Consider the following 26,142-nt stretch of genomic DNA (forward strand, 5'->3'; position numbering starts at 1 on the left):
GCCGTAACGTGAGATCCATATTCTTTTAATTCAAAAAAAGTACATATTTACAACTTCGACATGGGTGACGCTGCCAACGGTGCCCCCGCTGAGGCGGAGCGCTTTGCTATCGGTATCTCCTTTGGTAACTCATGCAGTTCAATTGCTCGCATCTCCTCTGTACGTCCTGGTATTCATTCTTTGGGTTAAAGAACGGTGACTGACAATTTTATAGGAGGGCAAAGCTGAGGTTATTGCCAACGAGGAAGGAGGTAAGAACAATGAAGCCCCACGATTTGAGAACTCAAATTAACACACTCAGATCGTCAAATTCCTTCCATCCTTTCTTACATCGACGGAGAGGAGTACCACGGCACACAAGCCAAGGCCCAGCTCGTTCGCAACTCGGCCAACACTGTTGCATACTTCCGCGATTTCGTCGGCAAGGAATTCAAGTCCATCGACCCTACTCCCTGCCACCAATCCGCCCACCCCCAGCAACAGGACTCGACTGTCGCTTTCACCATCCGCGACACCGAGAGCGAGACCCCCAACACTGTCACCGTTTCCGAGATCACCACCCGTCACTTCCAGCGTCTGAGACGCTCCGCTTCCGACTACCTCGGTAAGGATGTCAACGCCGCCGTTATCACCATCCCCACCGATTTCACCGATGCCCAGCGTGAGGCTCTTGTTGCCTCCGCCAAGGCTGCTGGTCTCGACGTTCTCCAGCTGATCCACGAGCCCGTTGCCGCTGTTATGGCTTACGATGCCCGCCCCGAGGCGACTGTTACCGACAAGCTGGTTGTCGTTGCTGACTTCGGTGGCACCCGCTCCGATGTTGCCGTTGTTGCCTGCCGCGGTGGCATGTACACTATCCTCGCCACCGCCCACGACTACGAGCTTGGCGGTGCCTCCCTGGATAAGATCATCATTGATCACTTCGCCAAGGAGTTCATGAAGAAGCACAAGACCGACCCCCGCGAGAATGCTCGTGGTCTGGCTAAGTTGAAGCTCGAGTGTGAGGCCACCCGCAAGGCCCTCAGCCTGAGCAGCAACGCTCAGCTGAGCATTGAGTCCCTGGTTGACGGTGTTGACTACGGTTCCACCATTAACCGTACCCGTTTCGAGCTTCTCGCTGGTAAGGTCTTCAGCCAGTTCACTGCTCTGATCGAGCAGGTTGTTAAGAAGGCCGAGCTCGATGTCCTTGATATCGATGAGGTTATCTTCTCTGGTGGTGTTTCCCACACCCCCAAGCTCGCCAACCTGGCTAGCAACATCTTCCCTGAGAAGACCAAGATCCTGGCTCCCGCCACCTCTGTCACTGCCGTTAACCCCTCCGAGCTGTCTGCCCGTGGTGCCGCCTTCCAGGCTTCCCTGGTCCAGGAGTTCGAGCACGAGGACATTGAGCAGTCCATCCACCCTATGGTCACCGTCGCCCCCCACCTGACCAAGGCTATTGGCGTTGAGTTCACCTCCCAGACCGAGACTACCTTCCAACCCCTCCTCGGCGCCGAGACCGCCCTCCCCGCCCGCCGCATCGCTCAGTACTTCGCCCCCAAGGAGGGTGGTGATGTCCTGGTCCGCGTGTGTGAGGGTGCCCGTGAGATCAAGGTCACCAAGCCCGAGCCCAAGGCTAAGGAGGACAAGCCCGCCCAAGACGAGGATGACTCTGACTTCGATTCCGAGGATGAGGAGGATGAGGAGACCCGCGAGATTGTCTGGAAGACCGAGAAGCCCGTTGCTGAGCTCGCCGTCAAGGGCGTCAAGGCTGGCAGCAAGATCGAGGTCATGGTCCACGTCAACCCCGATCTCGGTCTGCAGATCGCTGTCCGTGAGGTCGGCTCCCAGAACGCTGTCCGTGGCGCCGTCAACGGCTCCGCTTAAGTTTTTTTTTCCATTGTGAAATAAAAATATAAAAAAACTTGGATTTCGTTTATGGTGTGATGATGCATGCATGACTGATAGAGGTTGTGATTTTTCTTTTTGTCCACGATTTATACTGCAGTTATCGTCATGGAGTCTTTCCCTTTATTAGTTCTCAAATAGACTCAGTTATGTGCAGCCAATCGATACTGGTTCTCTTTTCTGGCCAACTTCATTCTACTAGCCCTTCCGACGTATTGATCTACGCTTGGCCTTCTGCTCTCCGGGGGCTATATATTCATTGGAAATCCCGATGCTCCAAACCGTGGTTACCTGTGAGTTCAACGTACATGGCTGTATACAATTTACATTCCAAGAATCAGATAACGGTAGTAGAATTTATATTACAACTAGATTAAATAGGTTCGCAACTCAAAAGCACAAATTCCTGCATGATCTTCAAATCCGAGAATTTTTAAATCATGGGAATCATCAACAAATCACCAAAGACGCTTGTGCCTTAGAGACATAACCGGACCTAAGGCACGGATAGTATTGCACGAAGAATGCACAATTACCACCTTACGCAGGAAGGCCGTAGATTGATTAGATGAGTAAAGATCGTGAGGGGTTCGTAATAGCATCAAGCGAGTGTGAGTAGTTTGATCTTTCAAGCTGCATCCGGGTTATTCAGATGCAGCTCGACAAGATCCAGTTGTAACAAGCGGCCTCCTGAAGAAAGAATAAACTCTCAAAGGGGATATCAATGCAGGAAGACAAAGTCGTGTGTAGGATAGTCCGGAGATCGCCATGTTCATGTCGACATTTTCGGGTGCTCCGGCTTGTTCTTGTCTAAATGAGGAACCAGGCTTCTCAAAGCCACGATACATCCATTTAAGCGTAGTTTGTGGCTTCCTTCTTCTGACTTTTCACGCTGTTTGAGCGCTGCGAGGAGAAGAAACCACGGCGGCGCTCCTTGCGTCCACTGTATCCACTGCTAGTATCTTTCCGGCCAACGGCACCACCGAGGCAGTACAACAAGCACGAAAGGAACTGGCAGACAGATGCGGTCCACATAAAGGCGAATGCCTTTACACCGAGGGATGAGTGTTGGCCGTTACTGTTGAACGCGTGACGGCCCTGGACAAAGACAGCACTATAAAATATAGTTAGCATTTTGTTTCTGGAATAACCCTAGTTCCAATTGTAGAGATACATACGTCATGAGACAGGTCGTGATGATCTGGAAAGTGAGAGCGATCCAGGCCAGGAAACCGGAGAGGTAGCTGGCAACGCGGGTGCAGATGGCCAGCATGCCAGTGAAGAAAGAGCACACGGCGAAGAACAGACCGATGATGATGAAGGGGAACATGAACCGTGACATCAAGAAGTAGTGGTTCGTTCTATAGCACAGGTATGGTTAGCGCGACTCGGAAAATGGTGATATATCAGTTGGTGACCTACCCGATAAACTGACTAGGGATATTATCGGTGGTGTCGAAGTTACGGTGGCTTGGGGGATCGAATGGGAAATCCACATGGGTATCTCCGCAGTCATTCTTGCCGTCCTTCACTCCGCAGAGGTTCCAGAATGTCCAACGCGAGGTTGACGATGCTCCTGGGATATTTCCCGTGTCCGCCTCGAGGAAGTAAATTCGGTTCAACGGATTGCTGTTACGTGCACCTCCCAACAAAGTGAGGAAGATCAGTAAAATCGACGCTGCCATGAAAAACAGGCCCGTGAAGCCTAATGTTGCTCCTATAGATGATAGTCAGATAAAGGTGCTATAGATACGTTGATCAGGGACCGGTAGGCTTACTGCTGAGACCCATTTTGTTTGGTGCTTGTTGTAGGTCACACACTAAAATTTAACTGAGGGGCTTTTTTCTCGAGGTTGATTGTCTCGTATCTTGAAAGGGAATGGGTTGCACAAGGAAAGTGTCAAGAGATGAAAAAGAAGGGGTCAGAATTTGAAGTGGAAAACGCTAGCTGGTATAAGGATGCAAGAGCAGCCGGGGTATCCGGGACCATTGGCCAGTGTGATATAATGACGAGTGAGCATCATCCTCCTCTCTTCTTCTTTTCTACAAAACTTAAGAGTATCGACGATCATAACGTCATGGTTGCACCTGATCGGCTAGCTGTTCGTAGTTAGCGTACACTCTACTTTAGGCGCTATACCATATCGGGTTAGTCTCAGCGGTCCATGACGAAGTCAAGGTGCACGCCCAAATCAAACGACGTTGCACCTGTCGCAACAACATTGGTCCTATGGAAGAAAAGTGACGTGGACTATCACATATTAACGTTTTGGGTCCTATCCAGTTTTGCATCTTACCGGAAAAAAAACCTTGTTTGCCCAACCTGATCCCCAGACTCGACCGAGGATACACACACCACTGCGAACCTCCCACCCCGTACAACGTTGTAATGGCGACCTGGGCATACCCCCCACTGCCCGCAGAGCAGATCAACCGTGAGGCGGACACTGCGCTGGTATGTAAAACATATATGGACCCTTAAAGCAGGCGATCTCTACGCGGAGATCTGGTGGGCTGTAGCTATGATCCTTAAGGAGTGTGGAGCTTCTCTAGTATAATGCCAACATTTTATCTTAGGCCCGAGAGCTAGAGTGGCTCTTGCATTCGTTGCAAGATTCACTTGCCTCATTGAAGGAAGGTCTCCAAGAATGCGCTGCCCTCCTAGCTCCCCAGGAACCGGGATCAACCTTGGTACTATCCTCGCTGCGGTCGGAAAGTGTGAAGGGCTTCGTGACTAGAGTCGGCACCAAGGTTGTGAAGGGCGTATGTATCCCGAGTATTTCCCGAAGACCAATGAATATGCAACTAATCCCTCTCCAGGATGTTCAACTTCGTCTTGCATCGCTCCCGCCCCCTAGGGGTGCCCCCAGCACCCGACTGAACCTATCACAGTCCCCTGGAGCTCCGGAACTGGTTCTTCGACAACTGGTGTCGGTTCGAGATCTTGTGGCTCAGAGCCTGGATATTGTGGATGTGAGCACATGGACTGGCGATCCTCTCAACGCAGGCTTCATTTTCAGCCAACTTCACCTCTTGCTCGAGACGATCAGCGAGGCGCGACAGATGTTAAAAGGAGAAAGCGACGAGACGCGAGGCAAGTGGTGGGATACCTCTGCTACCGAAAATGTATGTTCGATTTCTTTGACAAAGGTCCTGCAATATTTTGCTGATATGTATCCTGCACAGATGTTTGACCCTCCGCTTCCGCCGCACCTCTCATTCCATCTCTCTATCACAGACTCCGCCCTAGTTCTTCTTCTTCGGACTCTAGAGCCTACTGCCTTTAATCACACACCAACCGCTTTTTCCTCGGATATCTCCCTGACCGGGTTCTCTCTACGAGATCGGATATTCGGCTCGCGAGCGCCAACCCATGATGAGGCCGGTAGCCTTTTTCAATGGCAGGGAGAAGAAGTTCGTGTCAAGGAGAAGGTCCGGGTAGAGAGCCAAGATCCCAGCCTGATGGCAGTCATGGCGAAATTATCGGCCCTTGAGCATGAGGTGATGCGTTGCGTTGCTGCGCTGCGGGTGCTCATGGGCGAAGAAGATACGGAGAGCGAGGCCTAATGACTTGATTAATACCCTACTGCATTTGAATTATGAACAGCTGCCTAATGCAATACTTGATGTGATTCGGTACTCTGAGGTAGGGGTAGGTAGGGCCTTTAGAAGTAGTATTGAATAGGTTGTCATTTGAGATATGTATTAATCGGCCATCTTGAAGCTACTTGAGGCTAGAAATATGTCAAACGGGTGTATAATATATAATATAACAAAAGCAATTAGCATATGTTCTGCAATCTACACATCTATGGATATTCCTACCAACCGCAAAACATAGATGTTATAGATCTTTTGACACCGAGCTAAAACCGACCCAAGGGAACAACGACGGACCAGCCAATCAGAGGCCCGCAGTTTGTGATGGGCGCGCATGGTTGTCTTGGCATCAATTTTCTGGGCTCGGCCATTTTTCTTTCTCCCTCAACCTCTCGAAAGGGACTGTCGACAAGATCTGGAAAATGTTGTCCAGGTCTTCAGCATCGGGCGCGAGGCGGTCACAATCGCGCGAACTATTTCGCACTTTTGCCTGCCCATCTGGATCGCGACAGCTCCGCGGACATGCCAACCATTTGACACCTACACAGCAACGCAGTCTTGTGCAAAAAGCGTCGCCTTTGGTCGCTTCCAGCGGCCTTGCGCGCCGAAGAAATACATCCGAGTATGCGGCGTCACAATATCACCCTCAGCGAAGGTTCGTGTCAGGCCCAGCAAGCGCCGACTTGCCACCTCAAGCCAGCCAATCCATCGAACCGGATGATATCAATACCTTGATCGATCGAATCGGTGAAAATGAGGCGGAAATGGTACAGATACTTCAAGAGCTGGAAATTATGGGCGAGGAAGGCGAAGGAGACGAGCTCACCGACCTGATCCGTGAGCGAGACGAACACACCGCAGAGTCATGGGTACACAAGATTAAACAGCGCTTTGGAGATGAGCTTCCAGAAGGGTTGTTGGATGATGCCGAGCTTCAAATCTACGCCCGCCTCTATGGAGAACCAATCATTCGGCAGGAAGTTGAGTCAATGGTTGAGGAGGAAGAGGAAGATCTGAGCTTGCTCCGCGAAGATGGAGAAGGAGGATGGGAGGAAGTCGATCTAGAAGGAAGCGCCGCGGAGGAAGATGTTCCACTCGTCTATGATATGGATGTTTCCCTAGAAGAGCGGGAAACAATTGCCATGCAACGGACTAGAGAAGTGGCAGAGCAGTTGGGCGGCGAACTTATGCTTGAGGAATTCGAGAACGAAGCAGTTCCCGACTCGGCTCCAAGAATGCATCCGCTCACTCTGGAAGGCAAATTCGGAACTGATCCTTCAACTATCCATCTACCTAAGGACACCGTCACCGGCCCCATATCGGTTATTCTGTCAGAATTCTCCAACAAGCACATTTCCGAGACTGCTCGGCGCCTGTTTGGAGGGCCAGGTTTGCCCCATTCGAGTACAACAGCGCCTCCGCGTGCCCAATTACCCCAGCTTCCTGTCGCTCTTCAGGCTTCGCAGCGTCAAATGAGAGAAATGGAGGCCAACGCTTACTTGGCAGCCTTGTACCCTGGAATCTACGCATCGACACTTAGTGTTATGGTTGAGATTCGCAAGCGATTGGGTGTCGATTGGATCCGCCGTCTCATCGCACAAGAGGGTGGGCCAAACGTTCTTGATGCCAGCGGTGGTGGTGCCGGCATCCTGGCCTGGAGAGATGTCATCCGCGCAGAATGGGAGCTCATGGTGCCAGATCACCCCGCGGGAGCCCCCATCCCCTTTGGGAGATCAACTGTGCTGACAGGCTCCGATGCCCTTCGGATGCGCGCTGCTATCATGCTGGACAACACTACCTTCCTTCCACGGCTACCTGATTATGTCCATGTGCGCGAGAAGCCTACAATTGATGACTCGCGGGATGCCCCTAAGCGCAAGCAGTACGATGTCATCATTGCACCGCACTCTCTTCTCGGTCTTGAAGAAGAATATGAGCGTAAACAGTACGTGGAGAACCTGTGGTCTCTTTTGAACCCCAACGGGGGTATTCTCATTCTCCTCGAGAAGGGCCGCCAGAAGGGCTTCGAGGCTATCTCTGGAGCTCGTGAAATGCTCTTGAAACGCCATATCGCAAGCCCCGGCTCTACCGAATACGACAACTTCCTCGAAGACCCCGACCAACGCGAGGTTATTGAGAAGGAGCGTGGAATGATCATCGCTCCCTGCACCAACCACTCAACCTGCCCAATGCACAATGCTTCAGGTGCTACCAAGGGCCGTAGGGACTACTGCCATTTCGAGCAGCGATACATTCGCCCTCCATTCCTGCAGCGCATCATGGGAGCGAAAGACCGGAACCACGAAGATCTCAAATTCAGCTACCTCGCTGTGCAGCGCGGCGTAGATCTACGACAGGAGCAAGCAATTCACCAAGGTCCTGAGGCCACAGATGCCGCGTTTGAGGGATTCGAGGACCCCGAGGAGTCTGATATCCCCAACAAGACAGCCTTCAACGCTCTGTCCCTCCCCCGTGCCATCTACCCACCCATGAAACGCCGCGGCCATGTGATCTTCGATCTCTGCACACCCGCCGGCAAAATCGAGCGCTGGACCGTCCCGCGCTCCTACAGCCGACAGGCCTACCGCGACGCTCGCAAGTCTCATTGGGGTGACCTGTGGGCTCTGGGAGCCAAGACCCGCGTTCCGCGCAACCTGAACCTTGGCGATAAGCATGGTGAGGGTAAGAAGGAGCGCCTGGCTCGCCGTGCGGCGACCAAGGGTGCTATGCGTGACGCTGAGGAGGAGGGTGACTTTGAGAATGAAGGAGAAGAGGAAGATGAAGAATATGGGGTTCATGATTCGGATATACCTGATATCCCTGTCAAGAAGAGGGGTCAGCATATCCCCAGTTGGAAGAAGCATAATGATAAAAGAAGGTTCGTCAGGCTTCCAACAAGCGTTCTGCCGACGAATAAGTGGCTTTGATTTGGCGCAATTCTTTTGTGAATTTGGAGGTTCGAAAACATGTACTATACTACTAACTGGCAGCATTTGGCATTGGGATTGGGGACTGGATCTTGTTTGTACACTAGGATATTATTCTCGCACTTCTACATATGTAAATATAGCATCCTCACTCTAATCAATGTTTGATATGTATTTTTATTGTTGTTACAGTATCCGAGGCGTCATTTAACATGAGTAAATCCTCCTTTTCTCCCATTAGATAGTCCTGATGGCGGCCGTTGGGGACCCCACTAGGTCGGTTGTGATGAAGTATGGTCTTGCCACGACCTAGGGGGACTGTGTCAGGCCGAAGAAACGCTGGTGGTCACCGGAGATCTTTCCTGAGTGGAGCCCTGCAATTAACACAGGGTGTTTAAAAATCCATCGGGTGTGAGAGACAAATGCCCTGGGAAAGATAGTCGCTGGCTTTAGGGTTGGTGTTTTTCTAGCCAGAATTGGCGAAGCACACATAGTCAAGAACGACTTGAGTAGAGATCAGACAACAGTTCTGTTAGAACCAAAAGTTCCTAGCAGGCTAGTCATTTCTCGTAATAGCAGATATTCTTATCTTGCAAAGTGACCGCTACATTCACTGCGCAGCCATACTCTTTCGCAACTGCCTTTGCTTCTGCGTGCTCTGCAACTCCAATCGATCAACTGCAAACTTGAGCCGTTCTTTCTTCTGGACGAGTCTCCTCAGCTCCGCTGCCTTGGTTGCTGCTGCATTGCCCGACGAGGCAGCGCCGGACCCCGCCAAACGACCCCGCAATGAACTGCCTTGGGGTTGGCTCCGAGTAGCTGATGACCGGCCCTCGGGTGTGGACGAGAGTCGACCTTCTTGCAGGTCGCATTTCGCCTTGAGGCCTTGTTCGCGGCGCGCAAGCTTTTCGACGTGGTTCGATGATAGTGTGAGGAGATGAGCGATGCTGGGGGTGATTTCGTCAAGGAGGGATTGCTGCGCCTCGCGCAATGTAGGCTCAGGGAGGAGCTCAAAGTGCTATTCAAAGATAAATGGTTAGATTCATATCTTCTTGTTCCTTTCCTGGAATAAAGCTTTGGAAGAACATACTCGCGTTGTTTGGAGGACTTTACATAGACGAGGGAAATCGTTCACGCCCGCATCAAGGGTGGATATAGAGTTGTCCAAAATCTGGAGAGAGGACTGTAACGAGGTAACCGAGGAAGACAATGAAGCTGCCATAGTGTGTGATTTGAAGCTTTGATTTGGAGGTGATTGTTTACAATGGTCGGGATAGATCGGGCTGTAAAAGCGGCATGACACCGCCTTTAAGGCGGCGTGGCCTCGGGACCGGGCAAACCTCCCAAACCTCACTTCTCCTCTTCCGTCCTCCTGCCTCACCACTCTCCCGAACGCCGAATTCTCTCCGCATTCGATTCACCTGTCACAATGTCTCTCCTCGGAAAGAAGTTCCCCGGCGCTCTGTGTACGTGTTTTTTGAACCTCAATTACGACATGTCCGTGAAGGATATGAGGACCAACGACTGACGCATATGTTCACTTACAGCCAAGCCTATGGCCCCCTTCTTCGCTGCCGGTACGCATACCCTTTAAATACCGAAATGCCCTGACAATCCGGAACACATGGATTGTCAATTCGGAATACCGCACTCTCGGAGCGGTTGTTGATGGAACATTACTCTGACGATTCTCCTCTCCAGGCCTCATTGTGCTCTACGGTGTCAACTCTCTCCAGAACGCTCTGTCCAACAGTGAGTCCATTCCGCGCAGCTACACATAAATCATCGACGAGTTTTGGGGTCATATGCGACACTATCCACAAACCGACATTCCGATGAGCGCCTGCAAGCATAAACAACTAACCTTCATATCCGTACAGCCGCTCAGTACCAGAACGACCCCCGCAACCCCAACGCTAAGCCCGCTGGCAAGGCTGACCACTAAATTGGGTCGACAATGAATGCATTTTGAGATCCCATTTGTTCGTTGAAGAGGAGCGGGACGAACCGTCGCGATGTGTGGGTGGACGGAGATGGCCCAGGTCATCAATGGCCGCCTTGCATTTTTTGTGATTACTCTGCGGGTAGTTTACCCCTGTCCAAGCATATAGAGTATACCCACCTCGATGGGGTTGACTTGGATCAATTCACAAGCTGTACCAGTACCATTCTGAGCAAGGCCCTTTTTCCTTTCGTAGTGTCCCTTTCGTTGGATGATACTGGATCAGTCAGAGTAAGGAAAGTAACTTAAGCCGAATATTCCGGAGCTTGTTGTATTATAGGTAAAGCTATAGGGTTTGTGGGCTCTATACTTCATATCTGCTTATTGTTACACTATTCCACTTAGGGCTAGACTTCTACGTCTTTGCGACCGTGCAATAAGTCAAAATTGGCCTTTGCTTTCAATTCCATATCATTAAATTTTGATTGTAACAGCTATCCATCAAAATACCAGTAGTAGCGTAGGGCTTTAATGCCGCTCAGCGTGAAATCTTGCATCCAACACGCTAAACCCGATCGGGCAGCCAGTTTTCACCAACTCCGCCTGGCCGAAGGACAATCATTTTCCGACCTCAACTCCGCAATTACCCCCAATTAAACACGCCAAAATGACCAAAATGGCAGGCCTTTTCCGGCCCAAGAAGCTTGATCTTTCTGGATTTGTCAATACCCGCTTGATTCGAGACAACAACAAGCGCATGGCCTTCGAGCAGACTGAGCCCGAACGGTATGAACTCTGTCCTTCTCTTAGATGCTCTAGCTTGACCGAGGATGGATATCCTGAGCTGGGGAAATCTGGGAATTGAGACATAAATTCTGACTCAGTCTTCCTTCGCAGACAAGCTCTCCGCTACATGATCCGCAACACCTCTCTCTCTGGCCGTGTCCGCGCGCAGGCTCAGCTCCAATTGTCGCAGATGCACGCATACACTCGCCCCACACAGATCAAGAACCGTTGTGTGGCATCAGGCACCGCTCGCAGTGTTTTCCGCGACTTCAGAATCAACCGAGTGAGTCAAAAACTCCGGCCAATGGCCACATCTTGCCCGAGGCTTTTGATATCATGTCGCTAACACTGTCTTCTTCTATAGTACCAATTCCGTATGCAGGCCCTCGCTGGTGAACTCCCCGGTGTGAGGAAGGCCAGTTGGTAATTGTATCGGTGATCTGTAATATATGGACACATCTGGTTGAATTGTTTGCACGATGGCGTTTTCTTCTTTGCTTCCATTGGGTGGAGGCATGTACAGTATGCAGTTTTCATTTGCAGAGAAATCAAGTCTTTCTTTGTCGTTTTAGTTCCTCCGACCAAACTCCACTGCTCTCGGCGTGTTCGTATTGACAGTCCAGGCATCGTTTTGGGCTTGGTCCTCGTTTGCTGATGTCGTGAGATCAGGGTTTCTTTGTTTGGTGTTGGGCTCATCTCAATTGGGTTGTTTGCTTCCATCATCATGGCGATCAGTTGCAGACCGGCCTAGCTATTCTGATCCATGCTTGACCGGTAATCTCATCATATCAACTCGACGGCGTCTATCAAGAAGATTCCAGTCATAGATATTCAATACCAGCAGCAAGACTCCTTGGCGTAGCCTGTTCAGGGTCGCATCATCGTCGGTCATTGAGCAGATTAGCAGCTGGGCAGCTTGTCGATGCCTGCCATAATCAAATCGTCGCTGACTGTTGCCCCGTCGTAAAATCGCGTTGAGAAACCGCGGTGCCTTCCGGTTTTGCTCGTGTGATACTCCCCTCTTCCTTTCTTTTTCTTCTTCCTCCTCCCTTTACCCATCACTCATCTTCCACTCTTGTCTCTTTGACTTTCTTCTCAAATCAATATCATACGTTGATTTGAAGCCTCGCCACAATGAACCGCATTCCGGGAGACCTGCTCCCCGATGACACCGTCTGCGCAGAGGACCTGCTTGGGCTTGGGTGAGTTTTTCCGTAGTTTTCCACGTGAGATCTCAGCCTTGTGGTCTAATAGTCCATGGAATGACACAGATTTGTCCTCACCGAAGATGACAAGATCCGGTACATCGCCGCCCCTGACCAGGGCCCTCGTTACAAGGTCAACCGAAGTGACCGCATTAACAAGGTCCACATTGAGGCCCTCCATAGTTAGTCAATCCTCGGGTCCATTTCCACCGTAGGCGATGGTTTTCATGAATCATTTTGTGCTAACAACTTCACAGAGGCGATCCGTACCTGCATTATCGACCGGCTCCTGGGAATGGGAATGCATTTTATGAAAATTCCCAAGGGCAGCAAGCAACAGGTCCCCATCATGGTGTCTGGCAATGTGACCACTGCACCTCGAGTTGTTGTTTTCTTCGGCGAGATCATTGAAGACCTGGGTGTCTTCTCGTACCGTGACGCTTGCGACGACGGCATTTCTTTCGGTTCGATCCTGGGCTTTGCCAAGGGTTTGCTTGGTGAGAATGCTAAAGATTCGCCCAATGCTCTTATCCTTGCGAACACCGGCCAGACCGTCTGGTACAATTCAGGTTGGTTCCCCATGACTGCCGACAGTGCCCATAGTCAGCACCGCAGCTCTGCGGTGGAACGCAAACGTCAACTGGATGATCGTAATGTGATCAGCAAGGGCTCCATCGGTGAGCATGTCGAGAATATCTTCCATCAAGTCTTGATGCGCGGGAACTTCGAAGTCGGCGCCAAAATCGACATCATTGGCATTTCTGAGGGCGGCCATGCTGCCATGACTTACCTGAAGAATCAATGTGAGTATCTGACTGTACAACATATAGTATAGTTAGGGGTTGCTTACTGACATGGCCTCTAGGGAGTTTCTGGTCGCCCCATATCTCCTCCCTCTCCCTGATCAACCCCGAGGCGATTGCTACCACGAAGAGCAAGACTGGTGACACGAAGGACCCGACATCATTCGCCTGGTTCATGAAATACCGTTCCCGTGGCTGGACCCTCAGTAGTAAGCCGCTTGGCACACGTGTGCCTGGCCTTGAACACCTTCATGGTTGCAACACGTACTCCTCCGGCGAAAACACAAAGTCGACTTGCATGGTCACTCGTGGTGTAGGACACATCTTGACCTGGATGAACATTATGCATTACTCTCCCATGGCGATGGAGAAGTTTGATGTGGTGCCTGGCGAGACCGATCCCAGCAGTGAAGCTGTTCGCGCGTTATTGCCCAACGAAATGGTTCCGGAAGTCCCTGGCGGCAAGATTGAAGTTCACAGCCTGGAAGTCATGAACCAGATTAAAGGCTTCCTGACAGGTGTCACGTTCACTAAGGAAATGATTACCTTTTTCAATGACAAGTTGTCGTTTGTTGACGCTAAAGACGACGAAAGTGATGATGACAGCGTGTGTACCGTCATTTATGTAGGCGAGAACAACGATGCGTTTGATGGTCTTCCTGATGTTCCAGACGCTTCTCCTGGCACTTCTCGTGACAGCCTTCCCGTTCCTGACGTACTTCCCGGCGCTTCTTCTGAGGCTTCTCCTGGCATTCTTGCTGGCGTTCTGCCTGACGCTCTTTCCGTTCCGGAAACCCCATTGTACTACGACGACGTAATCGTCGGCAAGGCTGACCCGTTCGACCTCAGTGATCTGCAAGATATCCGAGAGGACGAAAAAGAAGATGAAACCCTCTAAGTGGCCCCATACTTCCTTATGAAGCGGCGTTGTGGGTTGGGTTTCTTTAGGGGTAGGTTGTCTCTGGAGTTTGTTTCCCGGTGAGAACACCGGATGATTTGCTTTTTCTTTGATGTTTTCGCGCGCGGATGGCTGTTCTTTCCTCCCTACTCGAGATGAATTTACCCAGAAAATCACAGAAAATCACAAAAAAAAAAAAGGAGGAATCTGCTACCATCTGCTGAGATAGCGAATGAATGAAACTTCTTGTTCTAATCTCCCTGGGAACTTTTACTGTAGTTATACGACGTAGGTGTATATGTACATGTAGGTATGTATGTATCTTAGGGGTATCACGAAGGCACCAAGACCATAACCTTGGCCGACATACAGCACATCGGATTAAATATCTACCTTTGCATATTAAGATTCCTCTTTGGCAAACAGCGGAACGTCACATTAAGCATCTGCTAGGTGGATTATACTCCTAATCACGGACCAGTGATACAATGGCGAAATTCAAGCAGGCATAAGTCTTGGAAGAATCCCTGAAGGTTTGGGGGACAAATGAAAACGGGGGGTTCCCAAAAGATCAGATCTGTTCTCTTGCTCATTCTCTTACTTTTATATTCTCTTTAATATCCCTTCCAACATTCACATTCTCGCCATTATTCGCCATCGGGGGATGGAACAATGGCAAAATTGTTCAATGAAAACTGGCTCGGGAAAAGCAGGAGATGGTCACGAGCCAACATTGTCAACCCTCTCCGAGACAGAGAATTTCCCCCACCGGAAACAGTTTTGATCGAGTAAAAAGAATGAAGGCCCGAAGGTGCCCAGGCCACCTCGGGAGAAGACAGTTTCCATCGAGTAAGCTGATAAAGCGATAAGCGGGAATTGCCCGCGAATTTCATATCGGAGGTACCCGACGGCTGTTCCAAGGCTCCCTCTCTGCCTTGCTGAATGATCAATATACAGCTATACCTCAATATGTTGGTATATGCTAGTATCCAGACACAGAGAAAGCAGAGGGGAACATTATCTCCCAATCCATCCCTAACATGGTAAGGTTGAAGGCCATTCTGCATCTGTACGGTGTCTGGACCGTTGGCAAGAAATGGCCACTGTCCTGGAATAATGGCTCGGCAGTGGGCCTGTGGGTATTCCCATGATATCCCTGGATCTTTCTTTTCCTTTTGCTAAAAGTGAATTCTCATTTACCCCAAGGTGGACCCGAACTCTTTTTTTCTTCTGAGCGAGTGGCGTATTTATATCTCCCCAATCCCCTTATCTTTGGGCTTTTGCCCCTCTTATCTTCTTCGTCCTATCTGTTTAGCTTTCTTATATTTCGTTGCGTTTCGAGTCTGAAGTATAGAATACACAAGAGTCATGGCAACTAACCTCCCCCTCTATTGCCGTTGTGGCTTCATCACGCGCCGTTATCTCCGGCCGTTTGACCTCTGCCACTATCGTGATTTCACGGACAACCGGTAAAATCACCGCCATCTTTGATTCCGTGATTCCAGCGTCGGAGTTCCCCGTCGATACTCCCTACACCGACTATTCCCCCATGTTTTGCTGCCCGGCTTGGTTGATGCGCACGTTCATCTGAACGAGCCCGGCCGCACAGAATGGGAGGGCTTCTATACAGGCACTCAAGCCGCTGCCTTTGGTGGTGTGACTACCGTCATTGATATGCCTCTAAATGCTATCCCGCCCACTACCACCGTGAATGGGCTGAAACAGAAGATCCAGGCTGCCCAGGGCAAGTGCTGGGTTGATGTCGGCTTCTATGGCGGTATCATTCCCGGCAATGCGGGCGAGCTCAAGGCTCTTGTCCAAGAGGGTGTCCGCGGCTTCAAGGGTTTCCTGATTGACAGTGGTGTAAGTGAATAATATCAACACCGGGAGTTCTCGAATTAGTATTGATACGTTTTAATAGGTGGATGAGTTCCCCGCTGTCGGCAGAGAGGATATCAAAAAGGTCATGGCAGAGCTGGCCGATGAGCCAACAACTCTCATGTTCCACGCCGAGATGGTGCCTCCTATTACCGCATCTGTGGGTGACGAAGTTCAGGTATCTGATGCACCTGCAGACCCTGTCGGCCCCCTTGAGGCGTATGCAACTTTCCTGGCCTCAAGACCCTCCTCATTCGAGACCTGCGCCGTCGAAAGTATTCTATCTTTGGCTCATCTTGCTCCCAATCTGCCTCTGCACATCGTTCACCTCTCTGCGATGGAAGCTATCCCGTTGTTGCGGGAAGCCCGCGCCAATGGCGTTAAGATTACCGCCGAAACATGCTTCCACTATCTCTCCCTGGCAGCCGAGGAAGTACGCGACGGCGACACCCGCCACAAGTGCTGCCCGCCTATCCGCTCCAAGCTGAACCAAGATAGTCTGTGGGAAGAGCTGGAGAAACACACTGACGACGGCGTCATCAAGACCGTCGTCTCCGACCACTCCCCCTGCACACCAGACCTGAAGATGCTCCCAGGCCATATCCCCGGCCACTGCACCGGCGGCAAGGAAGAGGAGAGTGGTAACTTCTTCTCTGCATGGGGTGGCATTTCTTCTGTTGGACTAGGCCTGCCCATCCTCTGGACAGACCTCAGCCGTCGCAAGGGCCTGACCTCTTCGCCAGAAGACGAAAACACGAAGAATGCCCTCCAGGACGTCGTCCGTCTCTGCTGTGCAAACACTGCTGCCCAGGTTGGCTTGCAGTCGCACAAGGGTGACCTGGTTGTCGGCTTTGATGCTGATATTTGTGTTTTCGATGACTCTGCCGAATGGACTGTCGAGCCAAGCACCATGCTCTTCCGCAATAAGTGCTCCCCGTACCAGGGTCGTACTCTGCGCGGCATGGTGCGCGAGACCTGGTTGCGTGGTGAGCGTATCTTCAGCCGTGAACAGGGTTTCGATAGCCAGTCGCCGCATGGCAAGCTGCTTCTTGAGAAACGGGTTTGAAATATTTCCTGCTCTCCTCTTCTTCTTCTTCTTCTTCTTCTTCTTCTTCTTTCTTTCTTTTGTCCACACTTGAGACAAGTTGACATCTCGGCAGTTCGCCTTGCTCTTTTTTATACATCTCTGCCACTTTAAATCTCGATCTCGACCTGTGAGATTGAACCCTCTGATGAGCACTAATGATCACACAGCATCCATACCCGTTAGATTAATGACAGCGCATTGTAGCTTTAGGGATAAAATACCAAAAACAATCAATCGAATCCACCCCAGTCTTAAAAATACATGTAGTCATTATTATTGAATACTATACAAATCCATATATATCAAAGACTCTTAACATCCTCCCCGTCCCTCCCCTTCTCCCACTTCTCCCTAACCCTCCTCCTAACACCTCCATTAACCCCCTTCCCCCATATCTCCTCCTTCTCCGTCCCAACCTCAACACCCTCATCCACACCCTTGTCCTCGTCCCCAACAGCCCCAATAACAACCTTTCTTTCCCTAACCCTCCTCTCCTTAACCCTCGCCCGATCCACCTTGCCAATATACGTCCAATATAAAAATGACTCCGCAACAGCAACACTTAGCGCCGCAAATAGCCCAAGAAGAACTTTAACCGCCTCGCTTGATAGGATCTGGGGCGTCGGGAACCGAGTGAGCGCCGCGTACACGCTGAATCCGGTCACAAGCACCGAGATGAAGACGCTAGAAACAAGCGAGATTGTGAGCGTGTCTTCTTCTATTCGGCCATCGCTTGTGTAGGGTGACGTGTGTGGATCCGCGTGGTCGGCGTTTGGTTGGTAGTTTGGGTTTAAGAGGCGGTTGTAGGATTCTTGTTCTATTGCGGCGAGGAGGCGGGCTTTTGAGGCGAGATATTCGGCGCTCTATATTTTTTTATAGAATGTTAGGATCTGGTATGATATCGTCTTTATGTATTTGGGGAAAGGAAAGGAAGGGCAGGGATGGGTTTGTGTATAGACCACGTACGGGCTCTGGCTTCTTTGGTGGTGGAGGGACGTAGACTTTCGTGCCGCGGAGGAGGGAGCTAAGGACCGTTGGGGTATGAGAGGCATGCTCTTTGTATTCTGGGTCTGTTTGAAGGTATTTGGCAAGCCGGATCAGTTGCTCGTGGGCTATTGGACCTTGTGCTTCGAGCGTGGTAGGCAGGTCTAGCTCCTCGTGGCGCGAAGCTGGAATAGCTTCGAACGCAGCGAGGATGCGATCCGTTGTAAGAAGGAGGACCATTCTGATACAAATCTAATGAAATCCAACGAAATTAAGGGCGAATCAAATCGAATGCATTGAGGTTTGGTTCATCGCAGGGGAGAGATAAAGCGGAACCCCAAAAAAGTGGCAGTTAAGCTCCTCCCCACATCGTCATATCTTCTTCTCATTCTCTCTCTCACACATCTTTGCGACCATGGCAGACTCAAAGAAGAGGTAAATTCCAATTCCCATTCTATCTCTTTACATAAATCCCCTTCTAGCTTCAATCCCCCAACCTCAATCCCATGCCCGCATCCACAGAAACCAGGAAACTAACCCCTCCACCCACAGCACGGTAACAACACAAACCAACCCGCGCGGGATCCCCGTCGCACCCTTCATCGACAATGTCAGCGACTACGTCTCCTCCCGCGAGGAAGTCGAGCCTACCCTCCGCTCCTTCCAGGAGATGATCTCCAAGTACCAGTTCATGGAGGTGAACACCCAGCGCCGCGGCCAGGGTCTGCGGGAGAAGATCCCCGATATCAAGAAGACGCTGGAGATGGTGCGGTTCCTGCAGCTGCGCAAGGAGGTAGATATCCCCCCCCCGGCGGGCGTCCATGACTATATTTGTAATACGCAATTCGGAGAGAAAATATGATTCATGAAGCGTCTATTGGAGAAAAAGAAGACAACTGAAACTAAAATCGGGGAATATCAATTCGCTAACACAACTTACTTGTTTAGTCCAACCCTGACTCAGACCTCGAGACTAACTTCGAACTCAATGATACCCTCTACGCCCGGGCTGCGATCTCCCCTGCCGATGCCGAAGAGGTCTACCTCTGGCTCGGGGCGAATGTCATGTTGGCATACCCACTCGACGAGGCGGAGACCATGCTGGATGAGAAGCTCAATGCTGCGGAGTCAAGCTTGCAGAATTGCGAGGAGGATCTGGAATTCTTGCGCGAGCAGATTACGGTACGTTTATTCTGATTAGAGACACATGTGTAGGAGGTTGGGATATTGGCGCTTTTGCTAACGCTGACTATTTGCAGACATTGGAGGTTGCCACGGCGCGTGTGTACAACTGGGATGTTGTAGAAAGGCGTAAAGAGAAGGCGGATGGCAAGGGTGAAGAGGAAACGAAAAAATAAGAAGCGCCCTGGTGGCTGAATGTTTTTGAAGGTATTTATGGGATATTATAAAAAGGTTACCAATGTCATCGATTATGAATGGTCTATTCTCTTCTAGGTTAAATGTCAAAGGGAAAAGAAATAAGGAAATCATAACGCATAGAGAAACATTAAACTGAAGTAATGAATATTAGATGAATACGCTCTAAACCAAAATGCCCTATGCATATAAAACGGAAAGAAAAGAGACGCATGTCATGATTCGTGAACAACCTTGGAACGCAACAGAAGATCGCCAAAGGAAAGAAAAGAAAAAGAAAAGAAACAAATAGAACTCCCAAAATCATTGGAACATGTTGGAACCTAGCCTGTCGGCATCTGAAGCAGCTCGCTCACGCATCCGCTTCGAGATGTCGAAGCCAGTTTCATCACCGATAAAGGTCCACTCTTCAATATCATCAAGGTCGTCATCGCCTCCATCTGGAGAGGTCTTAGCTGTAGGTGTAGGAGAGAATGGGGTGGACGAGGCAAGCGACTTTTGTTGAGCCAAGGTCTTAGCGTATTCAAGATCGCGATAGAGGGCCTGGATTGCAGTGGCCACACCGTCTTCCTAAATGGGGAATAAACAAGTTAGCTCTCCATCCACTTATCCTAAATAATCTTGGAACAACTCACATTGCGGATCTGAATGCCCAGATTCCGTGCCTTGACAATCATGCGTTCGCTGTGTGTCACCTCCCAGAGAGCCCGTGAGAAGACACTGACGTTCAGTTTCTTCATGCAGATGCCAACGCCTAAATCCTCCACCCGGGAGCCGAAGAAGAATTGGTCTCCGAAGAATGGCTTGACGATGGTGGGGACACCGGCTCGAAGACTCGCGCCGGTGGTTCCTGCTCCACCGTGGTGGGCTGCAGCATCGATCTGAGAGAAAAGCCAGTCGTGGGGTGCAGACTGGATTTGATGAATCTCTGGTGGTAGAGGTATTTCGGTCTTCGTGCTAGATGGGTCACCAAGCCTATCGGACCAGCCCTTTGAGAGAATGCATCGGACATCTGCTTTCTGGACTGATTCGATGACAGTCCGTGTCAGGGCAGCAGGATCCGAGACCACAATGGATCCGAACCCGATGTACACGAGCTTCTTGCCATCCGCTCTAGCCTGCGCAATGAAGTTTGATAGTTCGATTGGGGGAGTCCAATCGGTGCCCTCATTCAAAAACCAATATCCGGTAATGCGAATCCAATCCGGGTAATCGAGAGGCGGGGCCACCACGGAGGGCGAGTAATTGTAAAGGAACGGGACTTTGTTTTGCTGCATCTTGTCCAATGTTGTGGCTTTCAATCCCAACTCGTTGTTTCGCCAGCGGTTCACTTGCCCCGCGATGGCCTTCCAAAAGATGTTGTCGAACATGACGTATGTGATATAGTTATATGCTCCACCCATGCGATTCTCCGGCACTGCGAAAGCATGAGGATAGGCCCGCGTTCTTGTCCATGGCATGGTGAACCCGCGGAAGTACGGAATCCTTAAAGCTTCTGCAATGTGGACTCCAGCCATAGCGCTCGGTGACTCGATCAGAAGGTCACTACCCTGACAACCAATCCAAGCCGACGATAAAAGATCATCGATCCATCCTCTGAACTTCAATGAAGCCTCCCTGAGGAAGGAATACGTAAACATCCCGTTCTCTACGCAGATTCGCATTAGCTCCGCGGGATCACCATCAACGGGGGCAAAGTCGATCCCGTGTTTTCTGATCCAGGGTTCGAACTCAGCATGAGTTGCAATCTTCGGTTTGTGGCCCTCAGCAAGCAGTCCTTTGCAAAGCGCAATGTACGGCTGTACATCGCCCCGGGAGCCGATGGTTAGACAGGTAATCCTTAGAGGCTCGGGTGGTTTGAAGTTGATAATAGAAGCGCGAGGGTCGTCAAAGAACGGATGTATCTCCGATGAATCCTCAGTGAAGCTCGGACGTTCATCGTGTTCCTCGGGGCTGTCCAGTCTTGCTTCCTGGAGCATGCGGTGCTCAGCCTTGGCTGCTTCAACTTCATCTCGCTCTTCATCCGCTAGCAAGCCAGATTCCACTAGGAATTTCACGGACTCCAGATTTTGATGCAGTGTGACTGCACAGTCATCTCGTGAATCTGAGGCGTTGAACTCAAAGAAAAGCTCTTCATGACCACGGATAATGACAACGAGTCCATGGTATCCAAAGCGGAAGCCTTTCTCTTTTTCAACGTTCTCAATGTCCTTGAACGGTAAAATCATTTTGGTCCGAGTACCAGGAATAAGGCTGCGGAAACAAAGTTTCTTCTGACTTATATAGATTTTGCCGTAGAGAGGGAGTACACGATGCAAGTAGGCGTAATACGTCGCCTGCAGCTTTTCGCTAGATGGGAGAGCAAAGTGTGCACGAAAGCGATCCCCATAATTGAATGAACCTTCGTTGTCCTCGGGGTCAACGTTCTGGTCTTCGAGCAATGGCCCTTCTCGCTCTCCATAATGCTTCTGCCCACCAATCCACATGCCAGAGACTTTTTCTATATAGCCCATTGACTCTGTTGCTAACAGTGTACTCATCTGTTTCGAGCGGCTCTTCAAGTATTCTGCAAAACCAGCGGCGCGTTGAAGGGGATATGCGCCGGCTTTGACGAATTCGTTCAGATGAGTGACCGAGCTCGGCCTTGAAGATTGAAGATTAGAATGACCGGTGGCATATCGCGCGTCGTCTGTAGTTTCATTGCCACCTAGTGTTCTAGATGGAGAGCCTGCCGCTGCATCTAGGTCCAGCCGCGCGGATGCAGAGGGAGTTGTATCATCAGAATGTCGTCGAACGTTTTCTCCCACATCCAATGTGCGTCTTTGCAGTGTGTGCATAGTGGGCGATTGAAAGACGTCGCTTCTGTGCAGTATTTGACTGGCCGATTCAGTGGTGTCTGTCATGGACTGTATAATCGGTGACGATCCGGTCCCTTGCTCCGCAAATGAGTCGGCCGAGCCTTGATTTTCATTTCCTACACTAGAGCTTCGCTTTCGTGGTGAATCTCCTTGCCTTTGATCGGATACGCGAACGCTGCTGACCGACTGTCTTTTATGGGCAGTACGACTTGATTCAGGTTGATGCCGGGTGTCGTGTTCACCCGGCGACTCTTTCGTTGCGGTAGTAGCCGATGCAGCATTTACCAGGCCTTTGATGTAGTTTAACGCGTCCTGGCCCGAATCAAAGAACGAGAAGAAGTACTGTGGAGTGATCAGCAAGGAACATAGTAACGTCTCGTCCCACGACCTACCTCGTCAATTGCATATGTTTCGCCGCTGTCGAGAACTCGAATTTTAAACGTCTCCGCAAAATCGGCCATCGGGCTCTCCTCCAGGTCAATAACATTCGCTATTGGGAATGATACCTTCACACTGTCACCTTCGTTATGTGTCCGAAAGATGACTTTCTGGAGAGCTTTCACCCATTCCTTTGCACTGGTAGCACTGTCTGCTCTGAAAAAATACGTCCGCTGGTCAGTGGTGACCTGAAAGTCTTTTGCATCGCCGTCTTTACGTTCAGCGAGAGACGCAGAAATTCCATATCGAAGGTCGACATGTCCGCTAGGAAAATAGAGATTGGAGGGATCTGCGTAGTATGAGAGGACATCGCCCTTTAGAGCAAACCAATAGCGGTGATACGTGGGATTCTTGCGGCCACGTTTGGATAGGTACCCCGACTTTATCGCCACGTTGGACTTCTTTGGAAGGTAGGCGTAAAAGCAGATGTGACCTTCCGTCACATACATGTAGCCTTGAAGAAGCATGCTTTGGAGCAACGAGCAGGCATACTCCACCAGAACCCTTTTCAGGCTTCGCAAACCCAAACATCTTCATCAATCGTGTAGAAAGAGCGGACGCAGATGATTCAGGCTGGTCTTCCATGACTTTGTTTGGATTGGATGGCAAGTATGGTGTTGCCGGTGTCAAGTCAAAGTGGGATTGCGCTTCAACCATGCGACTTAGAACTGGAGCTGCTCGAGGTGTCGCACTGCGAGTTCGCCTTAGAGGAGGCGCCTTGAGCATCGAGTCAGGTTGGTTTGATGACTCGTTTGCCCCGCCTTCTGAATCTAACCTGGGTAGTCTCAGCAAAAGCTTATTGTCTGATTTTGTTCGTTGATGACGACGTCCTCTTTCTTCCAAAACGAGTGTGTTTGATTCCGACACATTGCTTGGCTGGCGGGAGTCCAAGGGTGGCACAGGCGTCCTAGATGCTAATTTCGCACTAGTCTGTTCAAGCCGCGGGTGTTCTTCCATCTCTCCGTCACTATCACTTGATTCATCAAACCGAGCATGGAAGTCTGATTTGGATCCGACAGCAGCAATCATGGAGAAGAGGGATTGCTGCATATAATGCACGTTGCCGTCCCGTGAACCCATACCTCGCGGCGGAGCTGTGAAATCAAACTGGGCATCATCCCCATCCTTAAATCTGTCTGGTACTCGATCTGAAAATGGACGGTTGGACGAAGTAGGTTTCATACTTGCGCTCAACTGCCGGTCTGCCCGACGTTTGGCATCATCTCTTAATGGTTTCATCTTTATCTCTGGTATAACGATACGATATGATCGGTGCAAAATGTAGGTCAAGGACGGAAGTAAACGATGCTAGGGCGTGCTGAATCACTAAAGCCGGTCGGGCAGTCAGAAGCTCGAGCCAGGTGACAGCTCGGCACCGATAGGACTATGACGATCGGGTATGCACCAGTCAAATGGGAAGACACATCAACCTGAACGCCAAGTGACTTTGTCACGTCAAACCCTTGGTCAGGCGCCAGATCGTGATAAGCAGGGTGGATGGTGAACAACGCACGGGATTCCAGGATCTAGGCCGATAAGCGCTTTGAAGCTTGGACACCGGATATGGATGAAGCTGCCAAACCACACTTCAAATCATCCAAGCGCCATGGTCTATTTGCAAAGACAGTAGAAATGGAAATAATGGAACAGAACGCTATCTCAAGTGTTCAAACGAACTAGAAATCTTAAAATACACAAAGGGAGAAACATCACCTGGGCTCTCTCCGCATGCATGTGATCTATGACTCCATCGCCCTTACGTCAGCTTTATGCCTGAGGCAAACAATGTAGATCCATATCTATACGGCGTTGTAGGTTCTATCTTTCTATGCCTGTACCTAGATATTAAGCTAGTGTTTTCTAATCTTTTTCTAAACTTGACTTGATCTTGTAATTTAGTCACTTTTGTTGAGATTCCCATCCAAAAAAGCAAAAACGGTTGGTCTTAGCGATAGTTCCAAGGCTAAGGCATTTGGGGATTGGCTAAATTGAAGTTGAAGCCTGTTTGTGTTGAGCGAACCCTAGGTTAGAGTGGCATCTAAGGAAGAGCTTATTGGACTATAGTAATTATTTCTCTTATGACTTGTCCAAAAAAATATAAGGAATGGAAAAAATGCCAAACTCATGTAACATTGTTCAAATTGCAGCCGGTTATATGAGCTACCAGATCCAAGGTAAAAGATAAGATTGTAAGTTGTACATAGTATTGGGGACGTCGTTAAAACAAAGCTATTTTCAAAAAGATTAAAAAAACACTTAACGCCAAATCATGCTTTTTCGGACTTCTTCCGCTTCTTCTCCTCCTTGTCCTTGTGGGACTTCTTGGACTTCTTCCGGCTCAGGCTATCATCCTCCTCCTTTTCTTGTGAGTGCTTCTTTGACTTCTTCCGAGGAAGCGCAGCCGCTTGGGGAGTTTCGTCCTCAGCCTCATCGTGATCAAGCTTCCTCTTCCGTTCCTCTCCCTTGGGAACCTTGAACGAAGGTGCCTCGGCCTCGGATTCCGAGCTAGACCCAAGAGTCTCTGGGGGTGCACTGGTTGTCCCGACAGGCCGGAAGCGCATCTTCAAGTTCTTCGGCTGCGGCCGAGCTGGCTTGACATATTTGCGCATTTCTTCCACTACAGCATCGGTGTTTTTCGATGTGCTCGGGAGACCGATCATTTCTTGAACGTGGTAACTTGGGATGCTTTGGGCTGCTGTGCAATATGTTTGTGTCTTCTCGTCGAAAAGAAGTAGCGATTTAGTGGCGGGATCGGCCTCGGAAAGAGCCTCGACTGGGATACCATAGTTCACACCGTCATGAGAGATGATCGGCTCACCCTGCATGATCTTGGCCATGCACACCTCTTTGATCTGGGACAAAGGTAGAGAGGCTGGCGCTGTGAGGTGAAGGACTTGTTTGCCGTTGAGGTTGGAGAGAAGGGAGGATGCTTTGGAGGATGGTGGGGCCTGCTTCTTTGCGGACTTGAAGCCTGCTGGTGGTTTGTATGGCTGAGGACCGGAGATTACGACCCTACGGGCGCATGGATTAGTTACCGTCAGAGCTGGTAGTGCGATAATCACTTACTTCTTGCCTGAGCTGGAGCTGGGCTTCATTTCGCTCGAATCGTCGGAGTTGCTATCCGAGTCTGAACCCGAGTCCGAGGTTTCATCTTCACTTGATTCCTGTGTCTTCAAGTGCTGGGTCATTTTTTTCTCCTTTTCAGTCGTAAGCTCGGGCGAGGTCGATCTGCTCGAGCTGCTATCGCTGTCGGATGAGGCCATGGCGGCTATTCAATGTGTAGGGCAAACTCGAGGTCGGGACTAAAATGATTTCGCAAGGATGCGCGGCGTTTGGCACACCCGAGATCAACAATATGAATGGAACTGGATAATGGGGTAATGCACAGGATATATATGCAAAGTTCCAGCAAAGTCGATCTCGCAAAATGAATTGGATCGACGTTGAGTGAAGATGCTCAAGTTCAACGATC

The 26,142-nt window shown here is 50.3% G+C and overlaps 13 protein-coding genes across 13 annotated transcripts; 8 read left to right on the forward strand and 5 right to left on the reverse strand.

Annotated features, from left to right (window-relative positions):
* Positions 1-60: 60 nt before the first annotated feature.
* N7487_005057 (ribosome-associated complex protein SSZ1) lies at positions 61-1,866 on the forward strand (the record flags this gene model as incomplete). The annotated part of the gene is made up of 3 exons (XM_056872804.1): positions 61-159; positions 215-251; positions 302-1,866. The coding sequence occupies 3 exons, from the start codon at positions 61-63 to the stop codon at positions 1,864-1,866; spliced, it is 1,701 nt and encodes a 566-aa protein (XP_056730524.1).
* An 873-nt stretch (positions 1,867-2,739) lies between these two features.
* On the reverse strand, positions 2,740-3,678 carry N7487_005058 (SUR7/PalI family protein; the record flags this gene model as incomplete). Its single annotated transcript, XM_056872805.1, has 4 exons — positions 2,740-3,001; positions 3,066-3,248; positions 3,310-3,604; positions 3,666-3,678. 4 exons carry the CDS (start codon positions 3,676-3,678, stop codon positions 2,740-2,742), a joined length of 753 nt encoding a protein of 250 aa, XP_056730525.1.
* A 598-nt stretch (positions 3,679-4,276) lies between these two features.
* On the forward strand, positions 4,277-5,454 carry N7487_005059 (uncharacterized protein; the record flags this gene model as incomplete). The annotated part of the gene is made up of 4 exons (XM_056872806.1): positions 4,277-4,342; positions 4,465-4,650; positions 4,708-5,013; positions 5,074-5,454. 4 exons carry the CDS (start codon positions 4,277-4,279, stop codon positions 5,452-5,454), a joined length of 939 nt encoding a protein of 312 aa, XP_056730526.1.
* A 455-nt stretch (positions 5,455-5,909) lies between these two features.
* On the forward strand, positions 5,910-8,414 carry N7487_005060 (tRNA methyltransferase RSM22; the record flags this gene model as incomplete). Its single annotated transcript, XM_056872807.1, has 1 exon — positions 5,910-8,414. The coding sequence occupies one exon, from the start codon at positions 5,910-5,912 to the stop codon at positions 8,412-8,414; it is 2,505 nt and encodes an 834-aa protein (XP_056730527.1).
* A 565-nt stretch (positions 8,415-8,979) lies between these two features.
* On the reverse strand, positions 8,980-9,655 carry N7487_005061 (DASH complex subunit SPC19). Its single transcript, XM_056872808.1, has 2 exons — positions 9,505-9,655; positions 8,980-9,432 (listed from the first exon to the last, which is right to left on the reverse strand). The coding sequence occupies exons 1-2, from the start codon at positions 9,634-9,636 to the stop codon at positions 9,025-9,027; spliced, it is 540 nt and encodes a 179-aa protein (XP_056730528.1). The 5' UTR covers positions 9,637-9,655; the 3' UTR covers positions 8,980-9,024.
* Positions 9,656-9,770: 115 nt separating this feature from the next.
* On the forward strand, positions 9,771-10,587 carry N7487_005062 (F1F0 ATP synthase subunit i). The gene is made up of 4 exons (XM_056872809.1): positions 9,771-9,880; positions 9,962-9,991; positions 10,116-10,166; positions 10,295-10,587. Exons 1-4 carry the CDS (start codon positions 9,844-9,846, stop codon positions 10,357-10,359), a joined length of 183 nt encoding a protein of 60 aa, XP_056730529.1. The 5' UTR covers positions 9,771-9,843; the 3' UTR covers positions 10,360-10,587.
* Positions 10,588-11,023: 436 nt separating this feature from the next.
* N7487_005063 (mitochondrial 37S ribosomal protein uS14m) lies at positions 11,024-11,569 on the forward strand (the record flags this gene model as incomplete). Its single annotated transcript, XM_056872810.1, has 3 exons — positions 11,024-11,142; positions 11,254-11,425; positions 11,507-11,569. 3 exons carry the CDS (start codon positions 11,024-11,026, stop codon positions 11,567-11,569), a joined length of 354 nt encoding a protein of 117 aa, XP_056730530.1.
* A 707-nt stretch (positions 11,570-12,276) lies between these two features.
* Positions 12,277-14,048, forward strand: N7487_005064 (uncharacterized protein; the record flags this gene model as incomplete). The annotated part of the gene is made up of 4 exons (XM_056872811.1): positions 12,277-12,344; positions 12,414-12,529; positions 12,605-13,150; positions 13,213-14,048. The coding sequence occupies 4 exons, from the start codon at positions 12,277-12,279 to the stop codon at positions 14,046-14,048; spliced, it is 1,566 nt and encodes a 521-aa protein (XP_056730531.1).
* A 1,040-nt stretch (positions 14,049-15,088) lies between these two features.
* N7487_005065 (allantoinase alX) lies at positions 15,089-16,992 on the forward strand (the record flags this gene model as incomplete). Its single annotated transcript, XM_056872812.1, has 3 exons — positions 15,089-15,183; positions 15,554-15,911; positions 15,970-16,992. 3 exons carry the CDS (start codon positions 15,089-15,091, stop codon positions 16,990-16,992), a joined length of 1,476 nt encoding a protein of 491 aa, XP_056730532.1.
* A 323-nt stretch (positions 16,993-17,315) lies between these two features.
* Positions 17,316-18,237, reverse strand: N7487_005066 (TMEM199/VMA12 family protein; the record flags this gene model as incomplete). Its single annotated transcript, XM_056872813.1, has 2 exons — positions 17,316-17,876; positions 17,980-18,237. The coding sequence occupies 2 exons, from the start codon at positions 18,235-18,237 to the stop codon at positions 17,316-17,318; spliced, it is 819 nt and encodes a 272-aa protein (XP_056730533.1).
* A 175-nt stretch (positions 18,238-18,412) lies between these two features.
* Positions 18,413-19,355, forward strand: N7487_005067 (tubulin-binding prefolding complex subunit PAC10; the record flags this gene model as incomplete). The annotated part of the gene is made up of 4 exons (XM_056872814.1): positions 18,413-18,432; positions 18,550-18,790; positions 18,946-19,179; positions 19,257-19,355. 4 exons carry the CDS (start codon positions 18,413-18,415, stop codon positions 19,353-19,355), a joined length of 594 nt encoding a protein of 197 aa, XP_056730534.1.
* A 322-nt stretch (positions 19,356-19,677) lies between these two features.
* Positions 19,678-23,909, reverse strand: atg26 (uncharacterized protein; the record flags this gene model as incomplete). The annotated part of the gene is made up of 4 exons (XM_056872815.1): positions 19,678-19,944; positions 20,010-22,574; positions 22,625-23,071; positions 23,118-23,909. The coding sequence occupies 4 exons, from the start codon at positions 23,907-23,909 to the stop codon at positions 19,678-19,680; spliced, it is 4,071 nt and encodes a 1,356-aa protein (XP_056730535.1).
* Positions 23,910-24,937: 1,028 nt separating this feature from the next.
* Positions 24,938-25,933, reverse strand: N7487_005069 (DNA-directed RNA polymerase I subunit RPA34; the record flags this gene model as incomplete). The annotated part of the gene is made up of 2 exons (XM_056872816.1): positions 24,938-25,682; positions 25,737-25,933. The coding sequence occupies 2 exons, from the start codon at positions 25,931-25,933 to the stop codon at positions 24,938-24,940; spliced, it is 942 nt and encodes a 313-aa protein (XP_056730536.1).
* Between the last annotated feature and the right edge of the window lie 209 nt (positions 25,934-26,142).

This window comes from Penicillium crustosum (genome assembly GCF_028827405.1).
Source record: "Penicillium crustosum strain IBT 35664 chromosome Unknown utg000002l_segment0_segment0, whole genome shotgun sequence".
Taxonomy (NCBI): domain Eukaryota; kingdom Fungi; phylum Ascomycota; class Eurotiomycetes; order Eurotiales; family Aspergillaceae; genus Penicillium; species Penicillium crustosum.

Coding starts and splice junctions, on each gene's coding strand:
- N7487_005061 (XM_056872808.1), bottom strand. CDS start 9,636: ATGGCAGCTTCATTGTCTTCCTCGGTTACCTCGTTACAGTCCTCTCTC. Junction 9,433..9,504: donor AAGTCCTCCAAACAACGCGA/GTATGTTCTTCC, acceptor ATCTTTGAATAG/CACTTTGAGCTCCTCCCTGA.
- N7487_005062 (XM_056872809.1), top strand. CDS start 9,844: ATGTCTCTCCTCGGAAAGAAGTTCCCCGGCGCTCTGT. Junction 9,881..9,961: donor GAAGTTCCCCGGCGCTCTGT/GTACGTGTTTTT, acceptor GTTCACTTACAG/CCAAGCCTATGGCCCCCTTC. Junction 9,992..10,115: donor GGCCCCCTTCTTCGCTGCCG/GTACGCATACCC, acceptor TCTCCTCTCCAG/GCCTCATTGTGCTCTACGGT.